Here is a 24981-nt window from a genome sequence, read left to right as displayed (position 1 = left end):
ACAAACTGATATGATGTGTGCCTTTTTGGCAATAGCATGATGTTGGTGTACATTCTGCTTTTTTTCCAAGGAAGATCATATTCTGTGAACTCTGACACCATTGGAAACTTTGCATTTGCAAAAGCAACAGAGGATCTTTGGGTTCGGAATATTCCCCGACATCTTTGTCATACCAAGATCATGACATACCAATCTTTGACATACCAAGCCTTCAAACTTCAAAATCACAAGTCTAATTTGTTCTGAGAGTGCGTTGTTTGGGTTTTTTTGTCTGAAACACATTGGTCTGTTTTCATATGAACCCAAACATCATCATATTAGACATTAGGAAGAAGTTCTTTACAGTGAGGGTGGTGAGACACTGGAACCTGTTGCCCAGAGAGGTGGTGGAGGCCCCATCCCTGGAGACATTCAAGGCCAGGCTTGATGAGGCTCTGAGCAACCTGATCTAGTTGAAGGTGTCCCTGCTTACTGCAGGGGGGTTGGACTAGATGACCTTTAAAGGTCCCTTCCAACCCAACACATTCTATGGTTCTATGATGAGTGGAAGCACCTGTGGTCCCACTGAGCGAAGGTGAGAGTCAGGAACGACCAGGCTCTGCCCTTGGACCCATCACTTCCCCGTGGTCTGACCTCAAAGAAATTATTTTGCCGTCTTTTGCCTGGGTTCAGCCCAGGGAATGCACGGGGGGGGCACCCTCCCCGGGGCGCCACAGGCGAGGCCGCCGGGCCCCGGGACGCCGCGGGCAGGGCCCCGTGAGCGGCAGGGCCCCTTCCCCACGGATCCCTCCCGCCTTGCGGTGCCCGGGCCCGCCCCTCCCGCCGCCTCCGCCGCCGACGGGCGCGGCCCCGCGGCCGCTCGGGCGCCTCCTCCGTCCGGCCGGGAGCCAATGCGCGGGGCGGCGGGCGGGCCCGGCGGAGGCCCGCGGGGTGGCGGCGGCGGCGCGGGCGGAAGCGCGGAACACCGGGCCATGCCGGAGCACAGCACCCTGCTCCACCTGCTCGCCGGAGGGTGAGTGGCTCCCGTGCGGGGGCGGCCGGGGCCCACGGCCCGTCCCCTTCCCTTCCTCCGCGTCGGCCCGGGCCCTGCGGCGCCCTCTTCCCGGGGACCTCCGGGCTCTCGCCAGCTCCCGGGCCGGGGTCTCCCTCCGGCCGCCGCCCCGGCTCGTCCTGGCCGCGGCCCGCTCGCCCCCCAGGAGCGAGGCCTGGGGTGGTGGTGGTGGCGGCGGCGGCCCGCAGCGCCGCTTCCCGCGGGCGGGCCTGCGGCCGCGCTTGACGCCGGGGACTGTGGGGCCGCGGGTCCGGCACCTGCTGGCCGAGAGGCGGGGGAGGGGAGGCCCTGCCTCGCCCCTCACCCGGGCTTTCGTTGCTGGGACGGGCCCTAATGTGGGGGAGTTGGTACAGCGCAGGCGGGGTGAATGTATGGCCCCGCGGGATGGGGAGAAGGGGGAGGCCTCCCTGGGAGTCCCCGGCGGGGGGGGCTTCGCCTGGGGTTTCATCCGGCCTGGAGCCTGCCGGGGATGGGGGTCGAGGGAAGGAGAGGGGGAATGTGAGGGGCCGCCAGGCCCCTTTCAGCGGGGCAAATGGTGGAGCATCCATGTCTTCGGGAGGGCGGCCAGGCCTCGGTCATCGCCTGGCTGGGATTCCTGCGTGGCCTTCTCTGGCTTTAAATAGTGCGGCTGGTGATCCTGGTGAGTCAGGCGCTGGGAGTGTGGGGTCCCAGCAGTGCCTGGGAATTCGCTGCGTGCCCTTGAGCAGCTCCTTCTCATGCAGCGTTTCTTCCTCTCCTTAAGGAACATCTATCATTTAAGCCTCAAATCAATGAGCTTTAAGTTTATAATGTCCTAAAGTAGAAGATACTGCCGGGCTTCGCTGAGTAACTGCAGAACTCCCTTGCTTTGACATCCACCTAATCCCTTTCCAAATTCCACCAGCCTGTCAGAGTCCCTGTGACAGTGTGGTCCACGGTATAGCATGTGCAATAAAACACGTCATTTAATTGCTCTTCTTTAGTAAATTTCCATTTTTCTGCCACTAATGCAGTTATTGTGTTATGTTGATCTTTACTTATATGTACTTGCCCTCTCTGTTCCCAGTGCTATTTTGTATATGTTATTCTCTTTTATTAGCTTATCCTTTGAACTATATAGTCACTGCATCTTAGCTTTTCTTAATATATTTTTTTTCATATTTCTTGGCTTTCTTAAGCTTTTCCTCATCCTCATTTTCCACTTTGTTTCCTGAAAAGCTATGAGAGTTTGGCTGGTGACAGGAGTGTCGCTAGTGGGAGCTTTGTCAGTCTGTATCCTGTCCTCACCCATTAAGCATTAATCCTTGAATTACAATTAATTAAAACCCAAGAGATGAATAAGTAGTTCAGGTTATTGCTGCAGTATATAGTTGATATTATTGTTTTACCAAATGAAACACATCTCATTGATGAAAGAACAGTTGTTCACTTTATCTTCTAGTGTGACGAGAACTGGGGACCATCAAATGAAACATAGCGCTTAACACAGTGTGCAGTGAAACTGTGGGTCTCCTGGCCACAGGATATTAGAGGGTAGAAGCTTTTTATGTGTCCAGAAAGCATTTTTAAAAGATTAATGAAGAAGAATGTGTTGAAGGCTGTTAAATGCAATGCAACATTTCTGGCTGAGGAAATTCCTGCGCTGAAAATAGCAGGAAGTTGGCAGAATGTTCTGGACATGGATATTTCTCCTATTCTTCCATAGGTGATATTTATTCACCTGTGTCCTAGGCAGAATCCTGGTTTAACTGCAGATTTGTCTGACCTAGCATCGCTATTCTTAAATTAAGATCTTCAAGCCATTTCAATTTTTGTCTAGCCCAAGTAGGGGCTAAAAAGTGAATTAACCAGTAAATCTTGTCACCTCCGTGCATGTTCTCGTACCCTTTTCATATAATTGAAAAGAATGTTAATAGTGTTTTTTGTATTTCAGTCAACTAATCCTCTTTTTCTGTCACCTCAAACTTTCCGGTTTTCCTTTTAAAATGTGAAAGCAAGATCTAGAGGCAAGTACTGTTTTCTAAGGTAGAATTACCTGCCTTCTTCAAATTAGCTTTTTTTGCCACTGCTTTGCTCTGAGAGTACGTGTTGTACTAGTTGTAAACTGCTGCTCTTCATCATATTTTGCAGGAATTGCTTTTGTTCCTGCTTTTAGAGTTAGGACTTCAGGGTTTTGGTTTTGTTAAACCGGTCTGTTTAAGCCCAGTGTAAGGACCCTTGGTTTCTGCTCAGTTCCATGTGTTTTTTCGTTATTTACCAGTTGTTGCAGCTTTGCTCAGTACTGCTGACAATCTTTGTTACCCTTGGATTTTACCAAGAGCGAAATGTTACCTCCTGTCTGTTGGTGGAAAAATTGAAAATTGTTAGGTCTAGTCTAGAAGCGATTTTCCTAGTCTCTTGCTGTTTCATTCTTTACTGACAACTGGTTTCAGGGCAGGGAAAGAGTGGGGCTGGTATTATTTTTTTTTTCTTCTTTGTGAGATTTTGTGGTCTGATTTTAATCCATTCAGCAACTAAGCTGTAGAAGAGTGCTAAGGCTCTAAGTGTGGTTTTGTGAGATGTCAAGCTCACTTTTTTGCAAAACTGAAGTATGTAACATCTTTGTAGTTGCTTTTGTGAATCCAGCTTTTGTTTGGTAACTTCCATTTAAAAAAAAAAAACAACAAAACATATATATAGCTTCCCCACCCCCTGCCCCAACATTGATTAGTACAAAGTCTCTTTTAATTAAGTCTATAGTGATCTGATTCCATAATTCTCTTCTGGCATGAATGTCAAGTCATATAACCATATAACCTTAGCAGCATAAATTATTACACATACACCTTTTTTTTTTTTTTTTAAGTCCTGGTAGACATTTGAACTCTTCTAGGCTAGTATATTTCCCCAGTTCCCTGACATTTCTTAAGCATTTAAATCTGTAGGTATGAAGTCTCCTCAATCAGCTATTTTTAATACCCATGGCCATGAGGTTTTTTTATGCCTGCTGATTTTAAAATGTTTGTTCCAACTAGATTGTGTTCAATTTTGCCTTCATTTGCCCTGATATCTATCTGTCACTGATACCTTGTAGTTCTTTGGTTGTCTTTTCTTTCTTTGGACCGGAGTGACCTTTTTTTAAGCCTCCATCTCTTGTGAAACAAAGCAAGTTTGGCTGTAGCAGATAGGAACAACTGTTCATCAAAGCCTCTTGCATGGCTTTGCAAATTGATCTCTAAACAGTCTTTCGGGTACTGAGCATCCTCTAGAAGAACAGAGTTGTTGGTCAAAGGATCTGAAGGGGCAGAAGCTGAGAACCAAACATACTGGTTCTGACTCGCGCTTGGGTGGCAGAAAAGGAAAAAGGGGATACGTGTCCTTTCAGCGTGAGGTGTGATGGTTCATGAGTTCCAAAGATAGCTTCTGTCTGCTGGAGGTCACGGTCCTCTTTCATTAACCAAGTCAGGCTGGGGGTGGGCCTGTCTGTTGGCAGAAGATACGGATCTTGCTTGCAGGGCCTTGCAGATGTGAGGCAGAATGGGCTATGGGTTGAAGACACAGGCAGGCTGAGGGGTGGGGGAGGTTTTGTGCTGCTGCCCCTCTCTGAGCCAATGCCGCTGTGGGGAGGTGTGAGGCACGGTGCCGGGTGATCTCAGCAGAAGGCATTGCAGTGAGGTTGGGCAGCAGAAATGTTTGCTCTGGGAAATTCTGAATGCAAAGATCAGCAGCTTTGGGCTGAGGGACTGCTGAGTCCCTATGGACTTGGAACTGTTTGTCTCAAATACTGAGTGAGGTTTCGGAGTGAGGCTGCCAGGAGATGTCCCAAGCTAAGCCGTTATTACGTTAATCAATGTCAGAGCAGGAGGTCGTGTGTGACGTGGGCTGGGAGACCTAACCCCCTCTCCTAGAGGGGAGAGGTTGTGGATGAACAGGGTCAGAATTATTGCCCTGTTCCTACACAGGGGTCGTTCTTACATGTGCTGTTATGCCCTTGTTATCCCCTAGATGCGGTGGCACAGCTGGAGCCATCCTGACATGTCCCCTGGAAGTGGTGAAGACACGTCTACAGTCATCCCAACTGACACTGCGGCCTCTGTGCCTCTCAGAGATACAGCTGCCGGGGATGAGTGTGAGGCTGATGAACCCCAGCCCACCATCTCCTGGGGTGCTCAGGTTGCTGAGGTGGGTAGGATAGGGCAGCGTGCACGTTAGAACCAGGGAGGTGAAGGTTTGGCCATCGGGTGGAGGCCAGGGGAGGGCGGAGAGAGAGAGATGAAGATAGCATTTGAGCTGAGGCTCTGGAAACCAAGTATGGTAGGAAATTTCATCAGAGCACAGGTACATGTACTTCTCAGGTTGATCTGTGCTTTGAATTCTGAGTCTGCAAGGCAGCTTTTGGGACTGTAAGGAATTTCTCAGCTAGTGGTTTGATCAGACCCAGAGTGGTGGTGTCAGCAAGAATAGGAAGAAATGACTGAAGGAGAGAGGAGAAGTGGTTGGAGAGAAAATGAGAGTAGGGCAGAAAAAGGATAACACAGGATGTGAGGAGAGAATGCTACAGAAGTACTGAAGAACGAAGAAGGAGGAGGAACAGGAGAGCCCCCATCTTAGTTATTCTGCTGATTTGTCTCTTTGTTTCCTTTTGTAGGGACATCCTTGAGAAGGAAGGCATGCGATCCCTGTTCCGAGGTCTGGGCCCAAACCTTGTTGGGGTTGCTCCTTCCCGGTGAGTACTGCTCCCTGAGGGTAGCTCATGCTGTACACACTGTGACAGCTATTGCTTCACATACTGAAAGCATCTGGGCCTTGTGCTCATTGTTCCACAGGACCCCTTCACACAGATGTTTTCTGGACCTTATGGTCATAGTTGTAAGATGAGATGATTGCTGTGGGCCTAGTATAAATAGTATCTGATGTTACATTAGACAAACCTGTGCTGGGAGTAAGAAAAGCTGGAGTGAGACACCACAGCAGTGCTGTATCTGCTCCTCATAGGTAAGCTGTAACCTCTTCTGTATTTCCTTCCAACCAGGGCTATATATTTTGCTGCCTATTCTGGTGTTAAGGAGAGGCTCAATGCTGTCCTCGTACCGGAGTCCAAGAAAGTACACATGCTATCAGCAGCCTGTGCAGGTGAGCCTCCTCTGTCTCCAGTCAGAGCCAAGGGGTCCTTCTGTCTGTAAGCGTAAATGGGTTTTATTCCTACCCCATTGCTGCTCCCATCAGTCCTGCTCTCTTCTGAAGTTTTCTTCCTCCACACCTGGTGCAGCGAATTCCTTGGGTAACCAAAACATTTTCTCGCACTTCATTCTTCTTAGGCTCATCTCTTCAAGCCTTGGATCTAGTCTTTATCCCTTCCACTGCTATCAGGAAAAGAGGCAGTGAGTAATTTAGACCACTCACAGAATCATTTCTCTTGATATGTCCCAGTTCTCTAACAAAATCTGCCACTCTTGCAAGTTTATCCTGTTGTTTCCTGCCTCTTTGTAACACCAGGACCTGTAGTAGGGTTATGTTGGAGGCAGAGGAGCTAATTACCACCAGACAAAGGCTGGAATGAGGGAGGAGGAGAATCAAATAGTCTGCCCTAAATGTCTCTTCTCCCATGGGAGCTCAAGGTCATTCTCAAATTGCAAATGTCTGCAGCTTGCCAAGCAGAATTCAGAGAGCTGATAGATAAGCACCTCCTCACAAACTGTCAGTGTGATCCTAGTGCTCATGGCTGTCTTCCTCTTCTCTTCTCCAGGCGTTGCCTCTGCCACACTCACCAACCCTATCTGGTTAGTGAAAACCAGAATGCAGCTGGAAGCCAGGTAAGGCAGACTAGCAATACAGAACCAGTCCATGTCAAACCAGGACTGGTTTGGGGGCGGGGTTGGGTAGCGGTCTGTGACTCGCCATCAGAACATGGGTCTTCAGGCGTGCTAGGGAAGAGTCAACACAGTTGCGTTCACAGCAGCGTTTTAGGTCAGTGGAGCAGTATGCCATTCTAACCCTTCTTCCCCTTTACAGGGCGAAGGGAGAGATGGCCAGCAATGCTCTCCAGTGTGCCATGCATGTCTACCGCACTGAAGGCCTTCGTGGATTTTACCGTGGTATCACTGCCTCCTATGCTGGAGTGTCAGAGACCATCATACACTTTGTCATCTATGAATCACTGAAACAGCATCTGAGAAACAGCCATCCTTCCCTTTCCCCACCACTCACGCTTTCACCAAACGGCCATGATTTCTTTGGACTAATGGGAGCTGCTGCTGTCTCCAAAACATGTGCTTCCTGCATTGCATATCCACATGGTGAGTGGATCCACTCTCCTTGCTTCCGTTCCCCTCAATGGGAGATGCCATGCCTGTAGGATCAGTCTGCTGATATCACTTCCCTTTTTGTCTTTCCAGAGGTCATTCGGACACGGTTGCGAGAAGAAGGGTCACGATACCGTTCCTTTGTACAGACTTTGCAGCTTGTGGTCCATGAAGAGGGACCCTTGGCTTTATACCGAGGGCTCCTGGCTCACTTGATCCGCCAGATCCCAAACACAGCTATCATGATGGCTACCTATGAACTTATCGTACATTTGGCCTCTTCTACCTTGTAAGCACGCTGTAGCACCTGGCTGAGGCTGCTGTAGAGGCACAGAGACCTCACGGTCCTGAGACTTGGTCTTTTTCTGTGCTCTGAGAGGTGGTGCTTTTCATCACGTATGAGAATTGGGTCAGGTGTAGGATTCTCAGGATATAAGACTATTTTGTGCAAAACTTTTGGCTCCAATGTGCACAATGTAGCCTTTCTTCTTTCTGGAGACTTGAATTATTCTGGTGCTGCAAGATGTCAGGGCACTGGTTTGATATTGCCTGCTGTAAGCTCCCTGCATGAAACAAGGGCATGGAACTTACTGGAAAGGAGGCAAAGGAGAAAGCATAAAAGTATCTTAGACAGCCCCCGCATGTTCACTTCTTTTGGACCCAATAACAACCATGCATGGACACAGTTGGACACAAAGACAGGCTAGAGCTGGGACATCTGAGAGAACTGCAGCAGGCAGAGGTCTTGCGCTGAGAGCTTTCGTGCCCTCCAAGGTGCTCTTCCACTCTCACCTACTGTGCTGCCTTCCTGCCTCTAAGGAGGATTTCTCAACCTTGGCTACCAGCAAATGTCCTATTGCAGAATCTTCCTTTGGGTCCTTAATATGTTGCAGCCAGTGCCCTGAGACACGTCAGGCAGCTGCAATTTTTGTCTTGCAGGGTCTGAATAATCAAAGTAGGTCAAGGGAAGCAGCACAACCTGCTATGAAGCACTACCCTAACAACTCATGCTGTTGGGCTTATAGCCATGCTTTGCCAATATCTGTTGTGTCCATTCCCTCCATTCCCAACAGAAAGAGGACACCTCGTTCTCTCAGGCTGGAACCCCTGGTGGAAAAATATGCTCTTTTTTGCTGGTAAAGAAAGTGGATCAGATGAAAAGATGTACCAAGCAGAGGATTTGGCCTGTTTCTATTGATAATACACTAAGTGTATGGGAAGAGCCTTATTTTTTTTCTGTAATCAAGAGTTCAGTTTGCTGCATGTGTTACACTTGCCTGTGACAGGCTGCGATGCCTTCCGTTCCTTTGTGGGTTCCTAGCCCTGTGTTCAAGGGAAGGCTACATTGTGATTTCAAAGAGTATTTTGACTTTCAGAAAGGCAGGGGGGTAGCATCAGGGATGATGTGTTTTTTCGTGTTCCAACACATATGCTAAAAAATGTAACCCTTCCCCGACATAAGGCAGTAATTTCAGTAAATACATGCTCTGGACAATCTCCAGTTTCACATTAGAGGCTACACTGACTGTTTATTTCCCTGCTTATAGTGAAAAACTGCAGAAGCCCTGAATATTTTATTTGAAATCCATTTATTTTAAAATCCAGTTTGTTTCCTCATCCTTCTTACCTTCATTCATTTAGTTTAGGAGTATCGACAATTTTACAAAGCGACACAAGCTGCAGTGGTTTTTGTGTTGTGGTTGTTTTTTTTTTTTTTTTTTTTTTTTGCATGGAACGAGAATAAACCTCAAACGACAACATTGAAAAAATATACAATATATATATATAATATCTGGGGAGGGGTTGTGAGAGACCCCACTCTGAGCCCTATGGCTGGCTTCTCCTTTCAAATTTCTGCTCCGTCCGAGCCTCTCCCTCCTCATCATAGTTTGAACTGTGGCACTGTCGTGTGCAAGTGCCCTAACGCACGTTTCTAGAGAGCCAGATGGGGGAGTCAGTAATGTGGGGAATGTCCACAATGAGGATGGCAGAATATGAAGGAACATGGGAGGCAGAAATGACAGATGAGGGAGGAGCGCGTGTGTACACGGTGGGGGAAGGAAGAAGTTAAAAGTAAGACACCTCCTCCTTCCAGCCATATGTTTTTTGGGGGGGAATCCATTGGACTGGTGTTTTAAAGCTCCTAGTAGCAGTGAGGCCCGTCGCTTTTGCCGATGATGTGTCGGTCATCTATGTCATTGCTGTCCGGGGAGTCGGGTGTCTCCGAGTCGGTGCTGTCGTCTTCGTCCTCCATGCCCTCACTAGCTCTGCCCTCGCCGCTCTCTGCTGCCCTCTCCTGGCAGCTCTGGTAGGACTGGGGATGTGAGACATGGGGTAAGGAGAAGGATCCGGCAACCCAGCTGCCCACCCAGCCCCAGCCCCTGTGGCTGCTCCTCACCTCCATGGGGTTGACTATGATGGTGAGGGCTGAGTCATCCCAGAACATGTCGCTCTCTTTGCCTCCGGTGCTTGTGTGTCCCCCTTCAGCAGCCCCAGGGACCTCTTGCCCTGCTCCCCGCCGGTGCAGGGAGTGGATGCGCAGGATGCCAAGGATCACCATGAGCGCCAGGAAGCCCACGCACACCACAATGATGACTGTGGCAGCACTGGGGACCACTTTGGAGAAAGAAAATGAGAGGGCATGGTTGGAGTCTGTCACAGAAACATGCATTTCCAACCTGACCTGCAGGAACTGGGGTTCCTGGGCACAGCTTGGGTTTTTGGTCTAGGCAGGAACATGTCCTGACTCTTCTTGCTCCCCTGGGCACAGGCAGTCCCTGCCTCCAGCTGCTGTATCTTCGCTTGAGGCCTGCATGGTCTTTCAGGATGCCTAGGTCCAAGCGTCCTCTGATGTCAGCCCAGCTTGTAGAGTCTGCGCATCTTTATCTACAGAAGTCACTAGAATATGTTGCATAGCACCCATTTGTCTCCCCCTCTTGGGAGGGAGAAACGTGTGCTGGGGAGAGCCTCTAAGGGCACAAGGATGATTTTCAGAGGGTGTGATTTCTGTGCAAGCAGCAAAGAAGGAAGCCAAAAGAAGTGTGCTTTTGCACATGTGGCAAAGGGGAGGGCTATGATGGCCTTCTGATTAGTACCATGGCCAAAGCCTGGCTTGTCCACAGGAGAAAACTTGAAGTTCACCTAAGACCCTTAGCCCAACTCCCAGGCCTTTGTTGTAGGCCTGTAGGCTGAGCCTTGACTTCCCAGATAACCCACTTCCCTGCAAAATCTATCCAGGCCCTCCATGGATTTGTTCTGTGCGGTTCTGTACAGCAGGAACAACTCTTCCTTTTCTGCTGCGATGGGGCAGAGCTGGGGACGGGAGTGGCGAAGGCTGGTTTTTGGTGCTCTCCTAGCACATATATAGGCTGTCCCCGCAGCTGCAGGACTGGACCAGCTTGGGATCAGCTGCTGCAGGAAGCTGTGGCAAAAGCTAGCACCAAAGATGCTTTCCATGTTCCCTACAACAGGGGGCCAAAACCAACACAGGGTCCTCTCTAACAGTCTTAGAGCTTTCACAGCCTAGGAGGAGCCAACTGGACTGCGGCCATGCTTGTGGCACGGGGCTGCCAGCACAAACCAACAAATCCAAACTCTAGTCTAGCTTTCAGGCTTCTCTCTCCTCTGTTTTGGGGGCAAGAATCGTCCTCTTGGCTGTGTGGTGCCATCTCCTACATTTTTCTGCCTTGCTGACCACCACCTAGTCCCATCTCTTCGTTTAGAGCAGTGGCAGTCTTGATTCTCTTGTTTCTCTCCTGCTGTTGAAGTTTCTTTCTGACTTTACATTATCCAAGCCTGCATGGCACCTTTGCAAGGTGAACAAATGAAATCATACCAGCTTACAGTTGTTCTTTTTAGACCTTCTCAGGTATAGCTTTCAGACTGTTTCCACATCAAGAAAACAACACACCAAGAGGAGGATTGTTGCACCAAGCTCTAAACTACAGTTTGATACAGGCTGCAGTCCATTTGCTAATGACAAGTGGGACAGGACAGTATAGCGAGATCCCAGTAACAGGGGTATAGGGAGCCTGAAAGGAATCCTCTGCCATAGGTTCTACCAGGATATCGGAAAATCAGCATCCTGACCTAAAGGAATAAACCCAAAAGATAGTGTTACGTACTTGGGTTGTTATGAGTGCTTGCCAAACTGTGCCCAGATAGCTCTGGAGGTAAATGATGGCCTCGATGCATGAACTGCTGAGAACTCAGAATATGGTTAGGATGAGCAGCTCGGTTCATGTTGTGGAGGACATTCACCTGCAGAAAGACCGGAGTGAGAGAGACTCGGCCCTGTGTTCACGGCACATTCTACCTTGTGTGCATTCCCATCCACCATGTCCTCTCCACGCATGCACAAGCACCTATACGTGCATGAATCAATCTTGTACCTCAACAGTAAACTCATTGCTGGAGTAGCGTCCATTCATCTCAGTGCAGGACAGATGAAACTTCCTTTCATAAAGAGCAGCGCCATGGTTGATGTGGTATGAGACCTGGCGTAGTATTTCCTCGTAAACCGCAATACTCTCCACGCCTGAAATGAGAGAATTGGGGTGGGGTGAGGAAGCTCCTGCTGCAAAGTCATCTGGCATCATAACCCTGTAGTAACTAGGAGCTATAGAGGAATCCAAGGCAAAGCTGGGTTCATTAATTTTAGGAAGGGAGCAGAGATGGAGTTGGCTCCAAAAGACCTGATGGAATCCCTGGTTGCATTGGTAAAACAAGTGGAAGGGAAGGAACGATGAAGAGCATCAGCCTTGTTAAGTTCTGGAGAGTACAACAGTGTTGTACCAGTCCACAGCCTGTGGGATGTGCTGTCCCCCCAGTCATGTCACGCAAAATGCTGCTGACACCTGAGAACACCAAACGCCAAGGAGTTAAGTCAAGAGGAGCAATACAAGCCTGGGTGAGAGCTCAGACACTATGCCCTACTACTGTGTGCTGGAGGAGGAGCCATCTGCCTAAGGAAATGGCCCGGGACTTCCAAAACCCAGGAGTCAACAAATGGTTACATCTCAGAGCCTCACAATGTACACCAACACATCTCTAACATGGGGTTAAGCGCTTCTCCCAGCGATGCCTGACAGGCAGTGAGAGGCGTAATTAGACAGCTGTGGCCAAGGAGAAGACGTACCTGTGATGGTCAGGTAGGCAGAGGTGTTGACAAGCTCCAGGCCCCGCTGCTGCAGCAGTGCCCCGTCCAGGAGCAGATACTCCCTCTCTGGGTCCAAGTCATCTCCTACCAATGAGATCTCGCAGCCATCCAGGTTGTGCACAATCTCATCTGACATTCGTGTGTCTGTCACTGAGATGTAAACGGAAAGAAGACAGGGCCAGAAAGCCAGACAGCCATCAGTGAAGGCAGGAGTTACTCAGGGTGGTACCCACTTAAAAGTGCTCACATCATACATGACTTCTCTTTCTCTGGTTAGCGCTGACCTTGAGTAAAATCACTGTCAGTCTAATTACTTGCTGGAGGAGTCCCCCCTGCTTCTAATGACATTATTTATGCACATAATAAACTCACTTTATTTTGGAACAACATATTATTATCAGACTGGTTCGTGATAACACATCTTGGCTGTAAGGACTCTATTGATAACGACAATGTGCAAATTAGGAACAACTCTTATCACACGTTCCCAGACCCTGAGTGCTTTTGAAAACTTTTCCCGTCTCAGGACTGCTGGTTAGCGTGGTTGAGATCTTATCTTCTTTAAAATGGCAACCACGTTCAGTGACTAACTGCTGTCAGTGGGGCTGAGACCAACCTGCTCTAAGTCAAGAAACTCATCGCCGTATGAGAAAAGGCAAAGCTGCTAAACAAAAATCTATGAGCAAAAAATCCCATTACCAGAAGAGATACGAAAGAAGCGAAAGGACGTGTAGAGCACAGAGTGCAGAGAAACAACCTGAGGATGATGGAGAGAAATTGAGGGACAAGATATTATAGGGTGTGAGGAAGCCAACTGGGGAATTCACGGGTATTAAGAAGTGATGCAGGAAGAGATGGAAGGGGGCGAGAAATAAGAAAAGCAGGAGAGAAGGAAGCAGGAGTAGGCTGAGTAAGGGCAGGAGCGGAGAGGGTAACAGGCAGGACATCCATCTAATAAAGGGAAATGTAAGTAAAAAAATGTAGGTAAAATGTAAAAGGGATTAGGAATGAGCAGCCTGGGAAAGGAGGAGGAGAGAGTGAGGCAAAGGAACTGTGTGGATAGAAAAAGTACAGGGAGGAGCAGAAAGGGATAAGAACCGATTAGCCTACATATTGACAGACAATGTGCCTTGCTTCTAAATTTGTAAACTCTCTCCTATTTTGGTTGTAATGAGGGGCTGTACTTCCTCTGCAGGACAGCGACTCTTGTAGGTCTTTCCAGTTTGTCTCTTACACCTCGCCCTGTGCTCCACTCACCGGTACCATGCCAGTTCTCATCCTTCTTGGCCTCCACCTGGTGAGAAATAGAGCAGGTGATCTGGAGGTTGGGGAACAGGGGGACCCCATCGGGACCCTCAAAGTCTGACGCAGGATGAGCAAAGTGGGCATTGCCACTCAACAGGATCTGGGGGGCATCAGGCTGTAGCACCACAACGTAACCTTCCACATCAGGAATGGAGACACAGGACTCTTCACTGAAACACCTGAAGGAGAGACGTAGAAAGCATCAGTTGGCCCAAGCTTCCACCAGCAACATTGTACAAGAACACCTCCTGCCCATTACTGCCAGCGAAGGGAATATCCTTCTTCTGGTAGTCTTCCTAAAGCTGCCCTGTAGCCTGCTGTGCAAGACAGAGAGGTGTGGTACGGATAACATCACTGGGTTGCAGGTGACTTGGTCACATCCACACACCACAGAGAAAATTAAAACAAGCCCACATGCCTGGAACACCATGAGTGAAGGTAGAAGTTCTGCTGCCTGCATAGATCCCAGGACCCAGTATTACAGTATCCAATTGGATATTGGATACTTTAATATTGATTTTCACGAAGACTTTTACCCGTTTCGAGACCATCAATTAGAATTAAAATACAAGGTGAGGGAGTGTAATTTTATTCAGAAGAGAGGTAACCCTCTTGCTGAAGTCAGCCGCAGGTACTGCTTTGTCCACTCACTTGACAGTAGTGGTGAGTCTGAGTGGCCGGACTCCAGGGGTAGCAAAGCGCAGTGAATTCATGTAAGCCACGTGCTGGATTGCGTGGTTGAAGGTTTCCACATCGTCACCCTCCAAGGTGAGCAGGGACTGAGAAGGGTTCACATGAACCTACAGGTGGAAGAGAAGAAAATACTCAGGGTTCCTTGGCAAATGCCAAGAATCCAGGCTGAGAGAGACACAAAGGAGAAAGGCGGGTCATTGTCTGAGGTGGGGGAGCAGGCAAAGTCCTGGGAAGCGAGGTTGGGGAGGAGAGTGGAGGAGACCCATGCAAGCTGGGCAGATGGGCATACCTTCATCCCTTTGCCCAGACTGTCGAAGTCACTGTAATCAAGCCCCTCACGGCAGGCATACAGGCATTCAATAACCTCCCGGCTCTCCAAGCTACCAGGGCGCACAGTGAAGCCAGCCAAGTAACCATGGAAGTAGTGGTGTATCGACAGAGGATCTCCTGAGGGAAACATGGGAGGTGGAGGGTGTGAGAGACATGGCGAGGAAGAGAGCAAAACCAACAAAGGCAACAGTGTGAGGGACATACAGATGTTAAGGGAGGTAAGAGAGAGACAGAGGGGTGCATGGGGCATGGAAAAGCCAGGACAACAAAAGCAACAGTGTGAGGGACGTATAGATGTTAAGGAGGGCTAGAGAGAGACAGAGGGGTGCACAGGACATGGAAAAGCAAAGACAACAAGAAGACGGGGGGATGCTGAAGTAAGGAGATGACAATTTTTTGAATTCCAGATGCGGGGAAGCAAGAAAAACAGACCAACAGAAAGACTAGGGCAGTGAACGGTGGGTAGGGTAGGGAAGTTTCTGCCAGACTGCTGAATGCCAGATGGAAACAATTTCTTGTCCCCTTCTCACTCTGCTTCCTGTGAGGGCTTTTAAAAGAAACTATACGTTCCATAGATAGTTAGGGATGAGGTGACATCTCCTGATGTCTCTAATGGCTATTGTGTTCTTCAGAGACCAACTTTAATGATCAGGCATGAGGACTCGTTTCTCCACATGAAAAGCATACCGCATCTCTCAAAGCAGGCTGTAGTCCTCCTATCAGCCTTTTCATGCTCCACAGATATCAAGGTATCAAGGACCAATCCGCCAAATAAGGGGTTTCCTCCCAAGATGGTGGGAGGTGGCAGGACAGGATTGGGGGAGCTGTATGAGGAAGGCACCATGCAAGAAGTGGTAGTCATGCACGGTGAAGAGAGGAAGAGAACCGTCTTCTTTCTTTCCCCTACCCTGCAGAGTATCAGTGTAGCTCTCGTTTCCTTTGATTTTCTCTTTGTTTTTCTCCTCTGCAAAAGAAGAACATTCAGACAAGCAATAAGGCATTGGAAGAGGGTAATTACAGGGTCAGGCAAGTGTCTATACAAGTGCATTGACCAGTCCAAAAGAACAGCTCTGGAGTCCCGTGCCAAGCAGTGCACCCTTCAGCCCTAGAGACAGCACATCACAGATGAAAGAGCGCAGAGTCCCTCTCACAAAGGGATGGTGAGACTGTAGGATGAGTAACTGATAGAAGGAAGAAAGTACAGGGTGGGTTTTTTTCCTCCTTTCCCAATGATATCTGTTTGGGGAACTAATTGATTCCCATTTATGGAACACGGTCCTAGCCATTTTCGCAACAAGCCATGTTCTCAACATCCCTTTGAAACTCAGACGGTTCCAGGAGGGTATCACAAGCTGATTAATATTTGTTGGTTGCAAAAGGCCCATTGAGAGCACAGAGCTATGGGAAGATCCCTGACCTGGGAGAAGCAGTACTACAGTAAGGAAATCTTTGATAAAAGATTAAAAAAAAATAAAGATAAAATCTTTTTATCTTGCTAGAAATTTCTGCGGGAGTGAAGGCAAGCAGCGGGCAAGTTCCTTTAGTTCTGTCCTGCTTCAGTCTTGCAGAAGAACTGAAAGGCTTGGGATATACAGCCTTACATCTCCACAGAACGGGTTTTAATCTGGTAGTGGCTTAACTATGTTCCTAACCCGATCTTTGTCCTCCAACCCAATTCCTCTACAGAATGATTTGTGACTTCTTCACATAGAGGCTCCAGACACAGAAATCCCCATCAATACAACCAGCAGCACAAATAGTACTGCCTGTTTTCTGGTGAAAAGCTTTGATAGGAAGGCCCACGCCTGAACGAGGTACGGAGTTTCAACTCCCCTCTGCCTGAAAGCTGGTTATCCATCGCACGTTGTACTGCTATTGTCCATGAAGCTGCCATTGACACTTGTCCCTGAGCTATTATTAGTGTGGCCTGCTGGCTCCGTCCGTAAGGAAGGAAGAAGCCACACTGGCTTTGGTGCCGAGAAAGCACTATGACTGCAATGTGGTTTGCATCATTTAGTATTGGGTGGTGTTTCTTTCACCTCGTCTGTCTCTCCCTCCACTCCCTTGTTCCCCATACGGGAAGAGCCTGGTTCAGGGAGTGGGCACTCACCGGTCCAGCAGGCTCCAATCATGAGCGAGGGCTCCTGCCGTGGGGGATGAATGAGGCCATTGTCATGGATGAGGGCAGGGTCATAAGAGACGCCATCCACGTAGAGCGTGACAGTGGGGAACTCCAGGTTGAGGGCATAATGGTGCCATTCATCATCACAGACCTACGGCAGACAGCAGAGGAAGGGATCAGCAGAGGGCAGAAGGAGAAGGGACATGGGGAAGAGGCAAAACTGCTTCCTCACCTGCTCAAGCTTCCAGAGGAATTTCACAGGCCTTGCACTTTCCAGCAACGGCCAGTAGAGGAAAGCAATCCGGCAGCCGTGCACAGCCAGGGAGTAATGCGAGTAGCCATCCTCTGCCAGGGGCAAGCGCAGGGAGTTACATCTCACACCTCACAGCAGTCTCACTAGCCACAGCCCAGAGGCACGCACTAGCCTGCACGAATGGCACTCAGCACCGCGGGCTCCCCGTGGGCTTGACTGCTGCTCCCAGAAAAAGCAACACCTGAAGAAGCTGTGTTCCTAAGGATGGACCCCTGCCCAGGTCCCACTCTGGAACACTAGGGATTTCCCCCTGCAGGGACAATCACGAGGGGTAACGGTTTTAAACTGAAAGAGGGAAGATTTAGATTGGATATTAGGAAGAAATTCTTTACTGTGAGGGTGGTGAGGCACTGGAACAGGTTGCCCAGAGAAGCTGTGGCTGCCCCATCCCTGGAAGTGTTCCAGGCCAGGCTGGATGGGGCTTTGAGCAGCCTGGTCTAGTGGGAGGTGTCCCTGCCCATGGCAGGGGGGGTTGGAACTGGATGATCTTTAAGGTCCCTTCCAGCCCAAACCATTCCATGATTCTATGCTCCCTTCTAACAACTTAGAGGCAGTGAGTACAAGTGTCGCCACCCCAGGAAAAGCGTCTCACCGCTCTGCACCGTACTGCAGATCACCGTCTCCTCTTCCCGCCTGCCTTTGCCAGGCACCACGGCATGCTTCATCCATACAGACAGGGTGAAGTGGTCGCTCAGCCCCTCATGGGCGTTTGGCCCATTCATCACAGGCACCTGGGCAGCCTGGCTGCCATTGAACCAGTAGATGAGGCTGCTGTCCTGGCTGTAGTGTACCGAGAGCCGCGCGGTCCAGTTCGCCGTGGGGCCAGGCACCGGCAGCAGGTCAATCTCTCCTGAGGCAGCACCTACCGAGAAGGGAAGGAGTTCAGGAATGTCAGCATGGGAGAATAAGGAGCCTGAGAACCAGGGAACAGATGAAGAGGATGCTAGAGGGCTCGTTGTAAAGTCCAAGAGCAGAGGGAGAGGAGGAGTTGCCTATAGGCCTTCTCCTATCTGGGGAAAGATGGTGACTTTTCCATCTGTGCTGAGGGAAGTCCCACGGACTCTGCGTACTGGGGCAATGCACAGAAACCTCTGACTTCCCAGCAAGGAAAGCACGGGGAGCCCTGTGTAAATATGGTGCCCGCTGCCCCTCAACGCAGCATGTGAGTTAGGTGTCCTCCCAGCCCCGTTGACCACAGCAGATGTGAGGAACATGTCCCCCAGCGCCTCCGCTGTGTGAGGCACAGAGCTACCACTGCGAAGCCCTCCAGGGGAAGGGGCAGGGTGCTGTGCCACAGCTGCCCCCAGCCCAGGAAAGAAGCGATTCACCACAGAGTTTGCGTAGTGACTTCTCGGAGTAGTTATCCCGGTCACAGCCCTTGGCCACATGGTTTGTCTGCAGCTCCACCGTGGCCTGGATGTTCCACAGGGGCTCATCACAGGTCTCCAGGTGAATGCTGGGGAAGAGCGCGAGGCTGCCTGCTCCCGGGGTGTACTCAATCCTCTTGTTCCAGCCTAATGAAGAAGAGTGCAAGACATGGGTTAGGTCCTGCCAAGGACCCAAGGCCAGACCATTTGGCACACACGCAAGCGGCATCTATAGACTAGCCCAGAAACAGAGATTTTTTGGCCCTTTCCATGTGGAAAAGACAGCTTTATGCAGCTGGCATCAGTGCAAGGGAAGATTTCCTAGAAGCACAGGGTCCAAATTCTCATCTTGTACAGCTAGTACCAGTGTAGCATCACTCCTTGGATTGTCAACCTCTCTCATTGGGCAAAGCAGATATTTAGCTGTGTTGATCCCCTAATTCTATTGACTAAGGTGAACCCATAGACATACACCACCTCTAGGAAAGCCAAATACCCTCAAGATGAGCAGCCCTGAAAACAATCTACATTGAATACAGTCTATGAGCCGAATCAAATACAGAATAGCTCACAGTAATCCAAGGAATGATTCTTCAAAGTTAGAATTTAGAATTGAATTGAATAGAAATTAGAATTGCCTTTCTGTGGCTTTGCAACAGACTTTGGTGTCTGCTGCACCCCCTTAGATGGGACTGATGGGTTGGTGCCGGAACTGAACCATGGTTCAGTGTATACACAAATTTATATGTGTGAATACAAACATTTGCAATGAGTAGTAGCTCCGCAAAAGCAAAGAGAAGACGTAACTGTGTTTGGAGGTTTCATACCCTGCCAGCTGGGCTTGCAGGTGGGTTTCACCTGGATTTCCACTTCAGCATCATCAGAAGCCCGCTTCTTTCCACAGTCATAGGCTGTCACCGTGAATTTGTAGAGACGATCTCCACTGTACTGCAGCTTCTCCGTGTTCTCGATGTTCCCTGGTTAGCAAAACAACGGGATCAAGGGAGAGGAAGGACGGTCTCCTCAAAGATGTCCCTTCTAGAAATCACTCTCGTTTCTGATCAACTACAAAAACATCCAAAAAGGGGCTGAGTCCCCCTTCCAGTACAACTCTGTAACAAGCTACAGCATCCCACAAAATGGCTGCTGCGTCTCAGCAGCAGGAGAGATAGATCAGCAGTGCTAGAAAGTTCATGTAGCAAATGGGACTGGGCAGAGAGGGAGAAAAGCAGGAAAGGGGAAGTGACGTGCTCACGGTTAGGTGCAGATTCTTACCATCATTGTCAATGAGAAAGGGAATATTGGGGGTCAGGATCTCGTAGTAACAGATCTGGCTGTACTGTGGCGAGCAGTCTCCATCAATGGCCTCCACACGCAAGATGCGGTCGTACAGCTTTCCCTCAGTCACTGCCACACGATACAACTTTTCCACAAAGACGGGAGCAAACTCATTCACGTCGTTTACTCGAACGTGCACCGTGGCCCTGATGCGGAGAGACATCAATAAGAATGGATCGGCTGATTCGGAGCCACACACCACCTACATTTCCGTGTAAGTCACCCCCCTAAAGTGCACCGGTCTGATTTCCAGCCGTCAAAAAACAAGGACAAGGAAAGAGACCTGCAATGCTGGCACACAGGGGCGTGGACAATGTATTTCCCACCCCGGGGAAAGAGCAAAAGGAATGATAATGTAATCTGGACCTCCTGCCTATGTGCAGGAACATAAACCACCACTCTTAGACACAACTGTCAAGCAGCCCTCATTTCTACTGTATTCACTCATGTGACTCAGTCAGTGAACATTTCTCTTTGGATTTTATTAACATGTTGAGTTATAGTATCAAGGCTTGAGAAAAACACTCCTGGCTAAAGGAAGCATTCCCACAGCAATTTTCATTTGTGTTTCTGTGACAGATCGCATATTGCAACATGCAGCAATGACTGCATGGACTTACTTGTGTGATTTCTTGGTATTTGCTCCATCAGGTCCCTCTCCACAGTCATAAGCCTGGATGGTGAATGTGTGCTCCTTATGTGCTTCACAATCCACTGTCTCCTTGGCCCGGATCAGCCCCTCACCTGTGGCTTTGTCCAGGATCACAGCTTCAAAAGGCACCCCTGCCCCATGGATCCTGAAGCCACAGATTTCACCTGGTACCCACAAAGGCAGAGAGGAAGGGGAGAAAGAGAAGGACTGAGGAGAGCACATTACGCCCCTTTGCCTCCCTCTCCCATATCTTCTTCCTTTCTAACTTACACTCTCCTTTCTCCCTCATTATCACCTCTCATTTCAAGCAATTTTTGGTTCCCTAGGAGTTCCTCCAGCCTTCTCTTACAGCCATCAACGGTGCAGATTGCCCTCTACTGGAGACTACTACCACGGCAAGAAGGAGTCTTGACCAACGTCAAGAAAGATTAGAGGTTACAAGGCTCGAGCTGGATTTACTAGTGCTGCACAGCCACCGGACTGAGGGAGCACCTGCTTTCTCCTCTGCATCCCTCAGGGAGGCAAAACAGGGCATATACCGCAGATAGACAGGCAGAGCATGAAGATCCATGATGTCTCATCCACCCACATATGCAGGATGTGCACAGTACCACAGGGAACCGCAGATAGGGTCACCTAAATCCTAAAGTTCAGCTCACAAGGGGCGACTCCTCCTCTCCTGAAGCTGAGGGAGGATGCACGAGGAAGCTCCAGGCGCAGCCTAAGCAAGCACCAGGAATACAACCCTCCTAAAGCCTCCTCTGTAGTTTCAGGGATTTGTGCTTACTGCGAGGGGCTGCAGCGCTGCCAACGAAGTGTGCCCTACCAGCCCTCTCCAGCGCTCACAGACACAGAGCCGTGCATGTGATCTTTGGAAATAGCAGAACTGCGTCAAAAAGTAGCTGGCTCCACCCTCGGTTTCTCTCCCTAAGGCAACCGCTCACGGCATCCTAAATCAAGCCGTGCCCAAATTGCCTCCAGACTTCACTGGGGACCTCCTCCAGAACAAGGTCCGGAGGTGATCGTTTCCTGGAGAGAGCTGGAATCCAGCACGGGGAGGAACGTCACCCTGTCTCTGCCCCTTCACAAGTCTCTCCCTGCCTCCCACCCTTCCCAGAGCTGTCGCCCACCTACCTGCATAGCGCAGTGGAGCATCTTTGTCCAGTGCAAATAGCGGCGGGTTGAGCAGGACCGTGTTGTCGTTCTCCATGACGATGCCCTGATACTCAGCTTCAATCCAGGGTTTGTGCTTGTTTGCTGAGGAGGATTTGGGGTAAGGGATGGAGGACAGGAATGTATTAGCCGCCACTGACAGAGCCAGGAGGAAAAGCGCAGAGTATCATCCAGTGGCAGGTAACAACCACCCCTCCCCACCTTCTTCTCTGGAAATAGAGAAGTCTAAAATAGGCTGGGAGGAAGAAGTTCTCTTTCTTCAGTGCTGCTCTAGGTAGCTCTTGGGAGACCTCATCAGAAACAACGTGTTCCTTCTGGCCTCCTCATTCCTATTTTATTAGAAATATGTGGAGAGGCATCTGGGTGCCCAGGATAGCCGGAGTGCTTACAAAAAATGAAATTAAGAGGTAGAAGTAGCCTGATTCTGGAGACAGATTCCAAATGGTAAATCCTCTAGCTCGCTGAAGCCGTAATTAAAGGATCCAGGATACGTCTTCCCCTGGGGTGTCCCCAGGGGACAAGTCTTGCGTGCAGCCATTATCACTTAGGCCTCTCATCCTCTGGACTAAGGCCCAGGATCTACACACACGTACCCAGGTACACGTTCGGCCAGCCATCCTGCACATACAACAACCTACTCTGAGAGTCCCTCGCTCCTTCCTTCCCCACTCCATGGCGAGCACCATATTCCCTTGGCCCCTCCTTGCTAATCCCGTTGGCTGGAGCCCAGCCAGGCTTGGCATGGAGGCAGCAGCCAGCAGGAGGCTCTGAAAAATGTCACAGGCCCAGAAATAGCAAATTAATCTTTATCGCACAGGCTCCGGGGCAGGGAAAAGGGAGAAATAAAGGGGTGAGGGGGGGTGGCGGTGGGGGAGGGAAGGGGAGGGGAGAGGAGGAGAGAGAGAAGAAAAATCATTACAAATTAAAACCCCCTCCCCCATGCCCACTCCCTGCCAAATGGGCCTCAGAGATTATATTACATGGCCTAGTTACAACCCCCATTCCCAGATAATCCCCCACTCTCCCACCCCCTGGAGACCAAGATTTATTACAACCCAGCGATACTTTGAGCACAGCGTGGCTCAGAGCTGGTGGGGAGCAGCATCCAGAGCCCTCCCCCTCAAGGGCACTACTTCCAAGACGTGAATTCATCCTCTGCAGCACAATATCCTCCAAAACCATCACCGGCATGGCGTGACGCGTGGACTCAAAAGGGACGGTACCCCTTTACAACCCAGCACTTGTGCAAATCGGGGCTAGGGGATGCCGCCGGAGCCGGGCGGTGGGCCAGCAGACAAGGGGACTGGTCAGAACGGGGACGCGCCAGCAGGGCAGAGCGGGCAGACCCAGCCTGGCGTAGCAGCGAAGAGCGTGGGTTGGCATTCCTCCCTCACCGTATTGATTAAGATTATAAAGCATTGCGTAGGAAATCCAGAGAAACATCCATCCTGCTCGGCATGCAGGTGGAATCCTCTCTTGTGTGCAAGTGCCCACGTTTCACCCCACCCCTCCATTGCCCCCACCAGGTTCTACCCTGTGGCGGCTCTAGTCCATGTGCCACACCACCGAGGTGGGAATCCATAGCTACAAACGGCAGATATGCCCTGTTGCTGGGGTAACAAGCTGGTGGTAGAGAGATAAATCCTTTGCTGCATCCACCTGCAACTTGGGAATCACCAATCTGATTTCTTGGGAAATGAGTTCCTGTTCAGAAAAACATTTGGGGAATATTTTTAGGATACAGGCTCCAAGAAATCTCCCACAAATCTAAAATAATTTGCCAAAGGTGGGGAGACGTTTCAGAGCGTAAATTCACACAGGAGAGAGAAAAGCCAGAGCGTAAGGGGCCCTGCCTCGCCACTGGGCCCCTTGGCACCGGAGCAGCACAAATAAATGCCCCTGCCAATGTCAGCACTGCACCCACCCTGTAGCCCGACCTCCTCAAAGCACAGAAAGCACCCCAAGGTGTCACATTCCCTGATGACCCCCGAGCCCCTTGCATGTTTTCAGATACTCCCACCCTGTCAGATTATTGACGCACTGACTCCCCTGGGGTGAATTTCTCACGCCTGTGTCTACAGCCACAGATCTAGAAACCTACATCTTTCTCCATCGCTCTTACGTGTTCAAAGAACATCTGCATGCAGATCGTTACAGCTGTAGCTTTAGGGATTTTTTTTTTTTTTACATATTTAGCATATAAAATACTGTTGTATATACGCGACCTGCAAGGTTAAAACATAAATGTACAATAATTCCTATTGACAGATTGTAGATGGAGGAACTAGAATTGGAACACGGAGATAGGGGATGTGTTTTGGAGACCACCAGGGGTCTGTGGAGAAGCAGCAACACATTCTCCCTCGGCATGCTAAGGAAGGGGAGGAAAGCTACATCCACGCAGCAATAACTGAAACAAAAGCAAGACAAGTGGGTGGAAAAGGGGAAAACGCGAGGGGAACGCCAAAAGGAGAGGAAAGAATGGAGAAAAACGCGGCGGCAGGAGACAGATGGAGAAAGTAGAGAGGAGGGCATGCGATGAAGGCGCCCGAAGGGGCAAACCAAGCCGGAGCCGCCGGCGGACGGCGGAGATCCCCCGACACAAACGTGCCGGGCGACGGGGCCGGGCGGCGCGGATCCGCACGGACACGGCGGGAGCGGATGGATGAGCCGCCGCCAACGCGCCCCATCAAGCCCCGCCGCGGGGGGCGGCCGCAGGCTGCCAGCGGGGCGTCCCGCCGCACCCCCGGCCCCGCCGCCGCCGGGGGACCGTGCCCGCCGCGCTCCGCCGCTCACCTTTGTTGGAGGCGCCGCCGGGCAGCGCGGCGCAGAGGCAGAGGAGAGGGAGGAGGACGGCGGCGGCGGCGGTGCGGGGCCGAGGGTCGCCCATCACGGCGGCGGCGGCGGGTCCCATCCCGCACGGGGCTACCGGACAGCGGCGGGGGCGGCCGTGCCGTGCCCTGCCCAGCCCAGCCCGGCCCTGCCCGGCCCGGCCCGGCCCACGCCCTCGCTCCCGCGGCGGCGTCGGCGGCGCGCAGGGACGGCGCGGTACCTCCGCGCTCCCCGCTCCGCTCCACGCCCGGCCCCGCCCCGACACTGCAGCATGACGTCACGGGCGCGAGGAGTAGGGGGGGGGGGTCGGCAGCCAATGCGCGGGGCCGCCGCGCCAGGTGCTGCGGGGCAGGGGGGGGCGGGCGGTGCGGTGCTGCGCGGTCCCAC

At 50.7% G+C, this 24981-nt stretch overlaps 2 protein-coding genes across 2 annotated transcripts; one reads left to right on the top strand and one right to left on the bottom strand.

Annotated features, from left to right (window-relative positions):
* Window positions 1-849: 849 nt before the first annotated feature.
* LOC134524180 (solute carrier family 25 member 36-like) lies at window positions 850-9038 on the top strand. Its single transcript, XM_063353940.1, has 7 exons — window positions 850-1012; window positions 5015-5191; window positions 5658-5735; window positions 6042-6142; window positions 6756-6822; window positions 7022-7305; window positions 7405-9038. The coding sequence occupies exons 1-7, from the start codon at window positions 891-893 to the stop codon at window positions 7602-7604; spliced, it is 1029 nt and encodes a 342-aa protein (XP_063210010.1). The 5' UTR covers window positions 850-890; the 3' UTR covers window positions 7605-9038.
* Window positions 9012-24879, bottom strand: CLSTN3 (calsyntenin 3). Its single transcript, XM_063353917.1, has 18 exons — window positions 24559-24879; window positions 21724-21846; window positions 20558-20753; window positions 19875-20083; window positions 19427-19576; window positions 18561-18746; window positions 17825-18094; window positions 17152-17264; window positions 16908-17070; window positions 15705-15761; window positions 14757-14914; window positions 14426-14574; window positions 13727-13953; window positions 12449-12619; window positions 11703-11848; window positions 11436-11571; window positions 9710-9927; window positions 9012-9625 (listed from the first exon to the last, which is right to left on the bottom strand). The coding sequence occupies exons 1-18, from the start codon at window positions 24674-24676 to the stop codon at window positions 9455-9457; spliced, it is 2961 nt and encodes a 986-aa protein (XP_063209987.1). The 5' UTR covers window positions 24677-24879; the 3' UTR covers window positions 9012-9454.
* Between the last annotated feature and the right edge of the window lie 102 nt (window positions 24880-24981).

This window comes from Chroicocephalus ridibundus, chromosome 1 (assembly GCF_963924245.1).
Source record: "Chroicocephalus ridibundus chromosome 1, bChrRid1.1, whole genome shotgun sequence".
Classification (NCBI taxonomy): Eukaryota; Metazoa; Chordata; class Aves; order Charadriiformes; family Laridae; genus Chroicocephalus; species Chroicocephalus ridibundus.
This window is presented reverse-complemented; position numbering and strand designations above follow the sequence as displayed.